Here is a 10,066-nt window from a genome sequence, read left to right on the forward strand (position 1 = left end):
CGTCGTTAAGTAATCAATCTAAAGATGCCTTGAGTACACCCTGGACCATGCATATTGATCTGTCCTTATCTCCTGGAACATAAGCATAAATCTCTTTGTCCAGAGCTTGCCTAGCATTTTACTTTTTTAATTAAAGAAAATAATGAAAGAATCATCTAAAAATATGAAGGTGCACTTGCCAATTTACCTGCATTTCCCAAATCATGTATACAATAGAGACCGAAGGAGTTGTAAATATTCATCAGCTTTTAATGGTATTTGTGCCAAGTGCCATTTTCATTAATAAGAATAAAGATACAAAACAAAACCACCAAACCCTTTGCAAAGTTAAGCGGAAAAGTTTGATGGAAACAAGTAAACAGAAAGAAGCCAGAATTTTTAAAGAAATAGTTGGCTTCCAAAATGAGAGAGATGGTAGTAGCATCAGCCATGATGATTTATCTCATGAATAATCAAAATAAGAGTCCACATACTGACATTGTAGCACAACAAATTTCTGGAAACTTTTCAATGATGCCAAACTACGAACACGCGGACAACCTTTCTCAAAGCTTGTGGTTTTGATACCATGTAGAGTTACAAACATTAAAAATCATCAATTTCAAAATCTATGGCTTTGGTACCATATAGAACGTCACACTAACCAATGTAGATCGGATGGGCCAATTTAGGATCCAAAATAGACACCAATTAAAACAAGTAAAAAAAATTTGGAGAGATATAAATTACACACACACACACACAAAAAAAAAAGAAGGGCTAAAACAGTCGTTCTACTCTCTCTCACAAAGACTGTCCTATGAAAAAAATCTCCCACCCCAACTTAAGTAACTTTCTTTCTTTCTTAATAAAACCACAGTTTTTCTCCTACTAAAAAATAAAAAATATCAATATCGCCTATTGGAGGTTGAAAATATCGCTATCTCCAACTATGCAATAAACTTTAATATAGAGCCTAAGACTCAACTTAACTAACATAGGCCAATGTAAAAGACAAAAATAAAATATTTAAATTATTTAACCGACAAGTTGGAGTCCGAAACAAGTCACCTAACAATGTCCGAAGATTACAAATGCTCAGCTAATGTTTAAATAGTAACTTATTTACAAAATACTGCAGATGTCTTGTATCAGTGCAATTCATCTGCTGTATGGTACGATTCCGAAATTTAATAGAATTAGATGGTCCGCACTCAACACTCTTCTCGCATAAAAAATTTCCTCCGATATGACTCTGAGCTCAGCGCCGAAGCACAGACTAATTGGAGATTCGTCGATCCCAAAATGTCACAAATCTGACTTCGTGTTTCTCATAACAAATCAGGCACCACACCGGCCATCGTCCTTGGCGCTACCAAGTTCAAGCACCTACCCTTGATTTAATAGCTAGGAACTGTTCGCCCCCTTTTTCTTGCACAAACAGGTTCCACAACAATGGCAGAGCTCCCACCGAAGCCCCACGCAGTCCTCATCCCCCTCCCTCTCCAGGGCCACATCAACCCCGCCGCCTGCCTTGCCATCAAGCTCGCCACCAGGGGCTTCGCCATCACCTACGTCAACACCGAAGCGGTCCACCACCAGTCCTCCCGCGCCCGCCGCTCCGCCTCCTCCATCGACCACGATATCTTCGCCGACGCCCGTGCTTCAGGCCTCGACATCCGCTATGAGCTCATCAGCGACGGCCTCCCCATCTCCTTCGACCGCGCCGCGAACCCCATCCAATTCCTGCACTCCCTTCTCTATGTGTTCTCCGCCCATGTCGAGGAGCTCATGCGAAAGCTCACCCGAGCGGCAGGCCCCCCTATCACCTGCCTCATCGCCGACACCTTCTTCGTTTGGCCCGACACCATCGCCAACAAGTTCGGCATCCCCTACGTGTCCTTCTGGACGGAGCCTGCAGTCGTCTTCGCCCTTTACTACCACATCGACCTTCTCATCAAAAATGGTCATTTCGCTTCTCGTGGTACGAAAATTCCCTTCATTGATATAGCCATCTCTGTTTTGTCATTAAATTCATCGATTAGATTTCTTATTATTATATTTGCTGATGGTAGAGAATCGAAAGGACACCATAACGTACATACCAGGGGTGCCGGCGGTCGAGCCGACCGACCTCATGTCGTACCTCCAAGAGACGGATACAACTTCGCTGCTGCATCAGATAATCTTCAAGGCATTTGAAGAAGCCAAGGGGGCGGACTTCGTGCTGTGCAACTCGGTGCAGGAGCTCGAGCCGGAGATCATATCGGCCATGCAGCAGGAGAAGCCATTCTATGCTGTTGGTCCACTCATTCAAGCTGGATTATTCCCCGGAATCTCTGTCAGAACGACCTTGCAGGTTGAGTCCGATTGCTCCCAGTGGCTCGACTCCAAGCCGGCAGGCTCCGTCTTGTACGTTTCCTTCGGGAGTTTTGCCAACGTCAGCAAGAGAGACCTGGGGGAGATCGCATATGGGATTTTACACAGCAAGGCGAACTTTATGTGGGTCCTTAGGCCAGATATCGTGAGCTCTGACGAGCACGAGCCATTGCCCCAAGGATTCTTAGAGGAGAGCCATGGGAGAGGGATCCTTGTTCCGTGGTGCTGCCAGATGGAAGTGCTGTCGCACCCTTCAGTCGGAGGCTTCTTGACGCATTGCGGGTGGAATTCGGTATTGGAGAGCATCCGGTGCGGGGTCCCGATGCTGTGCTTCCCGCTGCAAACCGATCAGTTCACCAATCGGAAATTGGTGGTCAGGGATTGGAAGGTCGGGATCGACCTCGGAAGGATTGAGGAAGTTAGTAGGGAGGAAGTGTCCAAGAGAGTGGACAGCTTGATGGGAGGGGAAGAAGGGAATGAGGCCAAGAAGATGATCGAGGAGGCGAGGAGAGCACTAGAGAGTGCAGTCGCTGCTGAGGGTTCTTCGCAGAAAAACTTTGATCAGTTTGTGGAGGATCTAATGGGATATAGTTCAGAGAACAGGACAATGAAGTAAAGATCGATGGTCTTGCAGTGTGGTATACTGTCTTGGGGGATGGCACGGGATTCGATATCGGAGAGCGTATGGTCCGGGATTGGAAGGCCGGGGTGGACATTGGAAGGATGGATGGGTTTAGTAGTAGAAAGGAGAAGTGGGCAATGAGGTGAGGAAGGAGGTTGAGATGGTCGAGAGAACTTTGGAGACTGCGCTCACCCTGATGGTTCGTTCGTCCCAGAAGAACTTTGATCGATTCATTGAGGATCTCATGAAACACAGTTCACAAAACATGATAATAAATTAATTGAAGGTAGTCTCGCAATGGAGAATGCTGTTTTTGATCTGTGGTTCAATAGCTTCATATCCCTGTAACTTTGGATTTCCAGTGCGAAAAGGAATGGAAATTAAGCAATGGACGTGCTATTATTTTGTTTTTGCCATGCTTAGAGGGTGCTTTTTTTTTTTTTTTTTGCTAAAACGGACGTGTCATACATAACCTGTATGGATACACCCAAAAAAATCAAAAAGTAATACATCACGGAGAGCACTAGGCAACTCCGCCTCGCCCACCCATAGGTGGTCCCCAGAGTGGTCAGCAACAAAAGAAGCCACTCAATCCGCGGCCCCATTGGCCTCCTTGAACACATGTCTCGCCTAGATCACTAACCCGTCACAAACTATAGCTCGGATGTCTTTTAGCAGTGAGTGGTAATCACCAACCCCACCGAATGCCTGTAGGATCCACCCAATGACCGTCACAGAGTCGCCCTCAAGGAGGACCTCTCTATCCAGTAGAGCATGCCGAACATAGCTCAATCTCGACCAAGCCGCTCTCAACTCCGCCGCTGGCACCAAGGTGTCGAATAAGTAGCAACCCCCGGTCGCGATCACTCTAGAATCCAGGCCCCTGCAACAAAGCCTGCACCTCCACACCTGCCGCCCTGCAAGACGCATCCATTGAAATTGACCTTGAGGAAACTCGGGGATGGGGGATCTCAGGTAAAAACACCATACGGGGCACTCCTCGAGCAGATGTAGAGCCCCAGATGTCCCGAGCTGTCAAAGATCTATCCGAGCAGATCGCCTGAGAGGCCTCTACTGCCAGCATCCGCGCCCTCTCCACCGCCACCCCAGGTGTGGCGCTCCTCTCGCCAAATGTCCATGCATTCCTCGCTAGCCAGATCTGATAGGTAGTATAGGTCGCCTGCACTGCTCCGATTTGGACTACGAAGCCTCAGCTAAGCGTTGGAGAACCTGAAGAAAGGCCACCGCATGGCACCATAAGTCCATGGAGAAACTTGCCATCCTCCAGAACCGCCTGGCCTAGTCACACTGGGAAGATAGCATGGTACAACGACTCGTCAGACACGCCGGGCACTGAGGGTGGATACCCATCCCCCTCTCGCACAGCAGCAACCTTGTCGGTAGCCTGCCCCAGGTGCAGCCCAAATCATCAGATCCAGCCGAGATCCACCCCCAACTGTCCTCTGCCCTAGATAACATAACAAATGTCAGCCACCCTGACTTTAGCCCTGCAGGATGAGCTCCACACCCTGACGTCGGGGAAAGGATGCCACGAAACTGGGAGCGACCGAATCCGCTCCGCAAGTGGCTCGCCAAACAATTGATCGATCTGGTGGGTATCCCAGCCCGCACCACCCGAGAGAAGAAGGTCGCACACCCAAAGTCCCTCCTCGGCCTCAACACTGACTAGGATCGGCCACCACATCAACAGGAGCTCCTCCACCCAAGCATCTCCCATCATATCCACCCTATGACCATCACCGATCAACCACCTGCATCTCGATAGGACCAATGCATGTACCTGCAGATCTCGCGCCAAACTGGTGACGCCCTCCGACCCCTAGGTGGGATCTCACCACTCCCAATAGGGCCATACCGGGCGACCATCAACTGACTTCAAACAGACTGTGGCTCCAAGATAACTTTGGCAGCATGCTGAGCAATCAGCGCTTCCTTCCTGATAGCAGAGACTGGATACCCAACCCCCTTGCCCTAGTTAGTTGGCATACCGACTCCCAGTCCACTAGATGAACCCCCCGGCCACTGCCCTACGACCCCCAGATAAAGCTCCAAGCAAGCCTCTCAATCCTCATCAACACCATCTTGGGGACAACGGTGTTTGACATCAAGTAGACAAGCATGGAGCAGAGTACAGACCTAACCAAGGTCACCCTCCCCATCATGGAGAGCGGCAGCTCTCTAATTCTCCAACCTCTGCTGCACCCGTTGCACCACGTCCTGACAGTCTGAGATACGCAACCTCCTCCCAGTAATCGGGACTCCCAAATAGGTCCACGGCCCATCCTGCTCCCTCGTGCCCAAAATCTCCCTGATCTCCTATCGCACCTGCACTGCAGTCCTGGGCTGAAAGCAGCTGTCGATTTTTGGAGGTTCACCCTTTGACCCGAAGCCCGACAGTAATCCTCCAAAATCCTCTGAAGAACAATAACATCTCTAGGCCAAGCTTTGGCCATAGAAGGCAGTCATCTACAAAGAGAAGGTGGAAGATCAGCTGGGCACCAAGGGCCGGAATATAGGCCTCCAACACCCGCTCCCCACAGGCATATCGCAGAGCACGAGACAATGAGTCAGCGCAAATGATAAAAAGGTATGGGATAAGGTATGGATAATTTTACTAGATATTGTTCAATATTAATGAAGAATTCAAGGTCTTTGGGCAACAAGATTTCATCATAAATATCATACTAATAACATTATTTCATCCCATCATTAACTTTGTATAATGACTTTCCTTTGGGCCGGTTCATTATGTATGATGCAAGTATTCAATTTCATGAGATGGTGTTAAAAGACTCTTTATTGATTAAATTAAAGTATTCTAAGATTTATGGGATGCTTTGGCTCGTCACCACAAATATGCAAAAAATTTAATCATTTTTTATATCTTTTCCTACATAAGATGCTTTGGCTCGTCTCATACATATATCACCATTTTATCATGAAAATATGAATAATTTAAACAATCATGTTTCATCATAAGAAGCATCTAAATTGATCATTTATGCAATAAATTCATTACAGGGAGTAATACATAGTTATCAGAGTACTGTTCTATAATGAAACTTGAGTATAGGGACCAAATAAATATATTTGAGGATCTTTCTGTAACTCAACTTTCTTCTGAAGATCATATATGAATTTTTGAGGCTCCCTTTTTTTAGACATAACATATTTTTGGGGGTTAACTGCAAAAAACACAGTTTAAATCAAAAGGATTCGGATTTTGGGTTGAAACCCAGAAACCCAAAACCTATTTATCCTTTTATTTTTTTTTAATTGATATTGGCCAAATGGATTCGGGTTTCGGGTTGGTTTTCAAGCCCAAAACCCGAAACCCAATGCTCCATCTTCTTCCCCAACCGAAAGCGGAGGGTTTAGAGCGAACGATCGAAACTAGGGAGAGGGTGGGGTGAGCGGGTGCATAGAGATTCGTGTTTTGGATGGGTGTCACAGGGGAATTTTGCCGAACGGTTATCGGGTTAGTATATGGCTAAACCTGGAGCTGGGCCGTCGGCGACGCTGGTGTCGCGGAAGTCCGGAGGACCGAGCAACATTACCCCTAGGAGTGCGGCGAAGCATCCGTCATGGGTGGAGGTGGCAAAAGGTGTGTGAGGCAATCGGTATGGACCGGTCACCGTATCTCTCCCCGTGAATTAGAAGTGGTGCAGAGCCGGTTCACCGAGGTTGTGGAGGTGCCGGAAGAGGAACTGGAGGGCACGCAGTCGGAGTGGAGGAACACCACGATCCTGGTGAGGAGCTTGGGGAGGAGCATTCCAGTGGATTAGGTGGCTAAGGAAATTCGACGGGTCGGAAGATTGGCGTATGATGTTGAAAGCTTCATGTTGGTGGATGGCTTCGGCGCCATTAGATTTGCCAATGAAGCGGATCGGGATGCCGCATTGAGGAATGGCCCTTGGATGGTGGCCGGACAGCATGGATCGGTAGCGTCCCTATTTCACCCTGGGGGCCAGTGGTACTGGGCGGGTGGTGGTATGGCTCTGTTTGCCCGAGTTGCTGTTGGATTACTGGAAGAAGGAAACCATTCTTTGGATTGCGGCGAGGGCCGGCAACCCTCTAGAGTTAATTGGTTTCACGGCACAGGGGAAGCGGTATGGATTTGCCAGGGTGAAGATTGAGCTGGGCATCTCTGCTCACTCGCCATCTATTTTCATTGTTCAACTGTTTGACAACACCGCTCAAACCTGGAACTTTCGTGTTGGGGAGATCGGCTGGAAGAGAGGAGAAGTTCTTGCAGGGATTTACCTATGAAAGCTTGCCTGCTCCATGCTCTAAGTGCGGTCAGATTGGACACTCGTTGGTGGAATGCGAGTTCCTGCTTTCGGTGGCGGTGGGGAAGGAATCGGCGGTGGAGAAGCATGGATTGGGAGAGGATGCAAATGGGAAGGTTGCCGCAGAGCACGCAGGTGGATAGGGAGGGCGACGGGTTCGGAGAGGAAGGTATATACAGACCATGGATAGTTACTAACTGGATCGGGTTCCGGCAGGTGCCCATGGCAGCATCCTAGAGGAAGGAGATGAAGGGGACATATGCGAGGAAGAACTCGACGCCCATCCCAAGCTCCGGGCTGAGTTTGTCGGGAGATAGGCCGGTCCCTACGGGCTCTCCGGTTGACCTCGAAGGATGGCAGAAACCTTTCTAGGTGGCCCACCGGAGGACGCCGGAGAAGGATGTCTCGGAAGTTGGAGTAGGTGTCGTTCCGAGTGGTCCGAGTCAACCCGGCTCGGGCTCCGGGTCGGGCGCCGAGTTCGGTTCTCAGTCGAACTCGAGTCGGGCCGAAATCAACCTGGGCCAGGTTGAGGTGAGGCCCAAATCAAGCAGCGGACAGCGCTCAGGTGGGCCAGGCCTCAGTCTGATGAAATAGCCCAGGAATCCACCTTTGGATCAAAGGGAAGTGGACCTGATGGTGGGAGAACCATCTCTAGCTTCTGGAAGGGCGATGCCCTCATCCACGAAGGTTAGGCGGTCGGTGGTCACTGCTCGTCGAAGGAGCAGGAGCTCCCCCCCATCGTCCCCGACGGTGCATGGCCGGCCTCCTCGGGTGGTTCATGAGACCAGGGGAGCTGCTGACGCCTCACGTTAGGGGGGCGGAGCCACCTGGGCAACGGTTGGCTCATGCTCTCTCCATGGCAGTGGACTTGTCCGAGTTGGGGGCTACGACAATGGATGCGGATGAGCCTGGGGAGGTGGCGGTGCGGCATGGTGGAGCGGAGGACGGCCTCACACCGGTTCGGAGGAGGTGGCCATAGTCGGCTATGGTGCAGGTCTCCCAACCAAACCATGCCAAACGGCACGGATGGCCAATGATGCTCTTCTCAGGGTGAGGCTAACGCAGGGGAAGGCCAAGAGTGGGGAATCGGGTGTTGATGTGGAGGCTTTGGATTTCGGTGGGAAGCAGGGGGAGCCAACGGCTGCTGGCATGGGCAGTATAGATGCAGCGTGCCATATGGCACAGGAGAATAGTAGGAGGCAGCATCTCCAAATTCTGCTTCAATTAATGGCTTTAGCTAAGGGGAAGAGCACTGATGCTCTAGGAGGTGAAGGGAGTGTGGAGGGCGCAATAGGCGGCAGCAACAGCTCCGAGGTTGGGGGATGTGCAGACTCTTTGGATGATTTATGAAGATTATGCTATGGAATTGTCGTGGGGCGGGGAAACCTTCCTTTGACCCCGCTTTCCGTAGGTTAGTGCAGTTGCACAACTTCGACATTTGTGTATTGTTTGAGACTCGACTCTCCAGGAGGAGTCTACAAAAGGCTAGAAGGGCGCTACCGAGATCGTGGGGGTTCTATGCTGTGGAATCTCATGGATTGTCGGGAGGCATTATAGTCACTTGAGGACTGGGGCAGTGCAGATTGGACAGCTTCAATGTTTGTAATCACGAGGTAATTATGGTGATTTTGGAGGGTAATAGAATTTCTTGGATTCTCTCAGCGGTGTATGCTAGCACTAAGTATAGGAAAAGGAGGATCCTATGGGAGGAAGCTTCTCAGGTGATCAGTCAGGGCTACCCTGTGTTGATGGTAGGGGACTTCAATTGTATTGTTGACTCTCAGAAGAAGATGGGGGGGAAGCCCTTCTCTTATAATAGGAAGATTAAGGAGTTCCAGAACTTTCTCACTTCCAATGGACTGATTGATCTAGGCTACTCGAGCTCTAAGTTCACATGGTGCAATAATCAGCAGGGGCAGGCCCGAGTCTAGAGGAGATTAGACAGAGCCTGTGCCACAGCTGGGTGGGTTCAGTGCTTCCCAGACCATCATGTCAAACATTTGCTCAGGATTGCTTCGGACCATAGCCCTTTGCTGGTGAGTACTGAAGCACATATCCCAGTTCGTTCTCCCTTTAGATTTGAGAAGTTTTGGCTTTGCTATCGACGGTCCTGGAAGATGGTGAGGGAGGCATGGAGAGTCTTGGTTAGGGGAGATGCTATGTATCAGGTGTCCCGCAGGTTGGAGTTGACTAGGAGGCGGTTGCAGAGATGGAACCGTGAGGAAGTGGGGAACATCTTTAGGAGGACGGAGGAGGAAGAGGAGGTCATTGCTAGGTTACAGTCTCGGGAAGCACAGAGGGAAGAATAATCGGAGGAGGTGGGGGAGCTAAGATCGCACTTGGCTTTACATGATTCTCTTCTTAGACAGCAGGAGATACTGTAGAGACAGAAATCCAGGGTTCAGTGAATTTGGAGGGGGATCAGAACACCAAATTTTTTTTATCAGATGACAGTGATCAGGAGGCACCAGAACAGGATCAGAGTCATCAAGGGTGAGGATGGACAGCGATCAAAAGATCCTACTATGATTCGGAGGGTGGTGGAGGGCTTTTTCAGAGCTAGGTGGACGGAGCAGACGGGGGATGAGAGTCGAGCGGTGATGCCGATGCCTGCGATCCAGATGTTGGAGGAGGAGACTGTAACGTTGATTAGGACGGTGTCGAAGAGGGAGATCAGGAAGGCAGTGTGGTCCCTTGAGGGAGACAAGCCCTATGGCTAGATAGTTTTCCGCCCTTATTCTTTCAGAGGTATTGAATGATAGTGGGATAGGATGTG

General features: G+C 49.7%; 1 protein-coding gene and 1 long non-coding RNA gene across 2 annotated transcripts; one reads left to right on the forward strand and one right to left on the reverse strand.

Moving 5' to 3' along the window:
- Positions 1-992: 992 nt before the first annotated feature.
- LOC149768067 (uncharacterized) lies at positions 993-2,206 on the reverse strand. The gene is made up of 2 exons (XR_016399864.1): positions 2,085-2,206; positions 993-1,996 (listed from the first exon to the last, which is right to left on the reverse strand). It is a non-coding gene; the product is annotated as an uncharacterized LOC149768067 (long non-coding RNA).
- LOC148714345 (UDP-glycosyltransferase 86A1-like) lies at positions 1,435-3,379 on the forward strand. The gene is made up of 2 exons (XM_088718105.2): positions 1,435-1,963; positions 2,055-3,379. The coding sequence occupies exons 1-2, from the start codon at positions 1,435-1,437 to the stop codon at positions 2,972-2,974; spliced, it is 1,449 nt and encodes a 482-aa protein (XP_088574231.2). The 3' UTR covers positions 2,975-3,379.
- The last annotated feature ends 6,687 nt before the right edge of the window (positions 3,380-10,066 follow it).

The sequence above is a fragment of the Phoenix dactylifera genome, chromosome 3 (genome assembly GCF_051530095.1).
Source record: "Phoenix dactylifera cultivar Ajwa chromosome 3, Ajwa_hap1_PhDact_Kaust_v1.1, whole genome shotgun sequence".
NCBI lineage: Eukaryota > Viridiplantae > Streptophyta > Magnoliopsida > Arecales > Arecaceae > Phoenix > Phoenix dactylifera.

Excerpts from the sequence above, each read along its gene's own strand:
- LOC148714345 (XM_088718105.2), top strand. The coding sequence starts at position 1,435 with ATGGCAGAGCTCCCACCGAAGCCCCACGCAGTCCTCATCCCCCTCCCT. Across the intron at positions 1,964-2,054 it reads TGGTCATTTCGCTTCTCGTG|AGAATCGAAAGGACACCATA; the intron begins GTACGAAAATTC and ends TGCTGATGGTAG.